General features: G+C 59.4%; 1 protein-coding gene across 1 annotated transcript in view; it reads right to left on the bottom strand.

Moving 5' to 3' along the window:
- Nucleotides 1–3,317, bottom strand: part of FSTL3 (follistatin like 3) — a 15,064-nt gene extending 11,747 nt beyond the window's left edge. Inside the window, exons 1-2 of the mRNA XM_019513153.1 lie at nucleotides 3,182–3,317; nucleotides 1,741–2,268 (exon numbers count right to left, since the gene is read on the bottom strand). Of these exons, the coding sequence (XP_019368698.1) occupies nucleotides 1,741–2,268; nucleotides 3,182–3,317 (664 nt within the window). The remainder of the gene's footprint in view (nucleotides 1–1,740; nucleotides 2,269–3,181) is intronic.
- Between the last annotated feature and the right edge of the window lie 201 nt (nucleotides 3,318–3,518).

The following is a 3,518-nucleotide window of genomic DNA, read 5'->3' as shown; positions in this document are numbered from 1 at the left end:
ATTTGGTGGCAGCTGGCTTGGTATTTGTTGTAAGGCTCTCTTTTTCTCTTGAAGATCTGTATTTATAGAATCATGGAGTTGTAAGGAAACTCAAGGGTTATCTGATCCACCCCTCTGCACAAATGCAGGAAAAATGGCAGGCAGGAAGTTTCTCTGAGATTTGAATTCGGGTTTCTGAATTCAAAGTCTTGATGATTATAGCATGGAAACCAGCTGATGCCACGGCCAAGGTTGGGCTGGTCCCGAGCCCTCAGCTGATCTGTGCTCCAGTCCCTGCCCCGTGGCAGGAGCCCAGGCCATTCAGGCCAGTTTGGGCACAGGTAGCCGGCTCCAAGTGGGAGATGTTGGCTTCTCTCGCGGCATCAGGCTCCGGCCGTGCACCCAAGTCTTTCATCAGCCTGCAGCCAGCCCTCTCTCCTCCCATATCCTCTGCGCGCTGATCTGGCTCAGTACTGCTGAACCCAGCCGTCATGCCTGTCCTAGCAAGAACGGCCCCGAGGCCTGATCCTGCACAGCCCTGAGTTCCCAGGCCTCTGCTGCCTTCCCTTTTCCCCATTGCTGCTTACTACTCGGCACCAAGCTATGCCGGTGCCCTGGGGATCAGGACCGGGCTCCAGCTCCTAATCCTCCAGCCCGGCCTGGTCTCTATTAGGGCTCTGAAGTCGGGAGGGTAGGGCTGGCTTCCGCCCCACTCCTCCCCTCCAAGCTGTTGCGTTGTTTTGACTCCTCTGCCCTTCCTGGAAGCTTTTCAAGGCTGAGTTAGAGCCCGGGAGACTGCGGGGTCTGGGCTGGAGCTGACGGGCAGTGCAGGGAGACTGGCGGTCTGTGAATTAGCTCTTGTTTCCTACGGCCTGACCCTCCAAGCCCACACCCTTCCTACTGGGTCAGCAGGTCCTTGGACCTGTCCTCACATGGCCATGCAAGCGCGGTGGGAGGACCTGAGCAGCTGGCTACCTCTGCCACATCTGGACGGCTCGGCACGCACAGCTGGAGCCTCTCCGCTCCGGGAAGGCGCCCGTTATATAAAGACGCTTTTGCAAAAAATAAAAATTAAAAAGCCACGGAGATGTTGAAAGAGGAAAGGGGAGGGGAAAATCCCCACGGAGGGAACCTCTGGAAGGAAGGACTACCCGGGAACAGGCCCTGGGCGCTCACTGGCTCCATGCCCTCTCCGACCGTGGGCTGTCTGGCCAAGAGTCATGCCCTATGTCTCCAGTGGGCAGGGGGAAGCCAGGGATGAACTTTCTCTGCCCCATACAGGGCTGGCACTGCATGGCCGATCCCACTCCGTTGCTCTTGGGTCCGGGGTGGGGACTGAGACGGGGCTGGGGAGAAACCCCAGACCCCCAAATCCATTTGCGACAAGCTCTGAGACAGCTGCGCTCTGTAATACAGATCATTTCGGACTCCCTTTTGCACCCACGCTGCCTGGAACGGTCCAGGTCTCCTAGGGTGGTAGATGTCTCGCACGGGGATTCCTGCCTGGCCACACCAACCTCTCCCAACAACCTGCCACGGCCAAATCCGAACCCAAACCTCCAAGCCCAGGAGCTGCTTGGGGCCCAGAGGCTGCAAGGAGGCTCTGACCCCTTCCAGCCCACGAGCCTGTGATCCTGGGCTAATGCAAATAGGCATCAATCAAGCACATGATGCCAGGGTCTAGGGGCACCTGGGCTTTTACAGGCCCTTGCTGGGATCAGTGCCACCGGGCCCATACGTCCTATCAGCTGGCGCCTGTACCTTTGCACGGATGGCAGGTCACAAGTCCCAGGAAGCCCAGGAGGCTGATCTTGTTGCCTGGGTAGGTGTAGTTGGACCAGGCCACGTCCACGTTGCCATTGCTGCAGCACTCCTCCCAGGTCACGCCCGTCTGGAGGATCATGGTGCATTTGGCTTCCTTCCCCTGCTGCAGCCAGCAGATCCCCCCTGCGTGGAGGAAGCAGGACATGAGAACCAGGCTCAGGAGCCGGCGGCTTTGAGACGCAGCAAGGGTTAAGCACCAGGAAGCCAATGCAAAACTAAAATGGGGCCTTTGCACGCATGCTGCCCTGTGCCCCCCTGACACTGCCCTGTGTGCAGGGCTTTGCACAGAGGCATGGATCCTGCACGCTGCCCCAGCTTGGGGAACGGGGCTCTTCAAGTGTATAGACTGGGTTTGCAAGTGCCCAGTTGTCTGCAAACTACAGCATTTAAGAGAGGCCACCTCCCACCCCCAACTCCTTCGCTCCCAGTTCTGGGGCCCTCTGGAGCCCACTGACCCTCGCAGATCTCAGGGATTAAGCTCTGAAAACCAGACCCCAGGGTTATGGGGCGGGGGAGCGGCATTACAAGGATTAGCACCAAGAGTCAGCGTTGCCTGTTCCCAACCCTGCTGCTGTCTTCGCCTTGGGTTGGGCACTACAGATGGGCCCCGGATTGTGAGCACCACTAGGCGAGACAGCCACCGACACCCAGCGGGCAGAAATCAGGAGGATCTTAGGAAAAAAAACAAACCCTGACGAGCCTTTTCAAACCCTAGTAACTTCGTAACAGGCAGAGATTCAACCTGAGGAACTAAAAAGAAAGCAGGGATCATTTGCGCGGGCTGGCAGGGGGGAATCTCATACCCATCCTGGCAGCACAACGTGTTTGCAAATGAACCCAGCTTGAAAACATGCCACGATATCATCCCACCACTGCCGGGGACCCAGAGCAGGCCGGTCCACGGGGAGCGCTGCCACCCCGGCGTGGCCCGCTGTGGTCCAGGAGTGGACGTGTGCCGTGCCGTGCCGGCTTGGTGATCCATCCATGCATCCCCGCAGCCGGCTGAGCCATGCTCTGAGCAGACGGCACTTGACGCTGGGCCCCTGGGACGCGGCCAGGCCACTGGCATGCGCTCCGGCTGCGTCAAAAGCCCGTTTGTTCCTTAATCTCATGAGTGAGTCTTTTTTTTTTCCTTTCCTCCCCTTTCTGTGAGTGATTCCTTTGCCATTTCCGTCTCGGAGAAGTGGCCTCTTCTGACGCTGGCGGGTCTGTTTTCTCATCGGCTCTATCCAGGGTTTGGGGGCTGGAGCCTGGCCTCCAGCAGCTGAGATCAGGCCGCTGCGCTAACCCGCCCTTGCTTGGGTGGCGGTGGGGCTTGGCTGCAGGAGGTTCGCAGGGAGTCACGGCCGGGCCTCCAGCGGAGCAGATAATAACGGGCTCTGTGTCTGAGCCGCCAGCCATCGGGATGCCCTGTCGCTAACCTGGGCAGAGAGGCTCTCGCAGCTGCCCCGGCTGCTGTCAGGCAGCGGCAATGCCCGCAGGACGTGTCCAGGGACCCCCGACTCCTTCCCCATCCCCGTTGGGGCTGCAATGAGACAGTTTCACCCCCTCCTCGCAGCCCTTCCTCGCAGCCCCGCAGGGGGGATTTAGCTCTTAGGCGGCGGCATTGCCCTTTGCATATCCCCCGTGCTGCAGGAGAACAAGCAAGCCAATTCCCACAGCAGCCCCCGGGCGCTGAGCGGACCTGCCCTCCCCAGCTCAGAGAAGCTGAAAGA

The sequence above is a fragment of the Gavialis gangeticus genome, unplaced genomic scaffold (assembly GCF_001723915.1).
Source record: "Gavialis gangeticus isolate Ggan-Ray unplaced genomic scaffold, GavGan_comp1, whole genome shotgun sequence".
NCBI classification, from domain to species: domain Eukaryota; kingdom Metazoa; phylum Chordata; order Crocodylia; family Gavialidae; genus Gavialis; species Gavialis gangeticus.
Note: the sequence above shows the minus strand (reverse complement) of the source record. Positions and strands in the feature narration are given on the sequence as shown.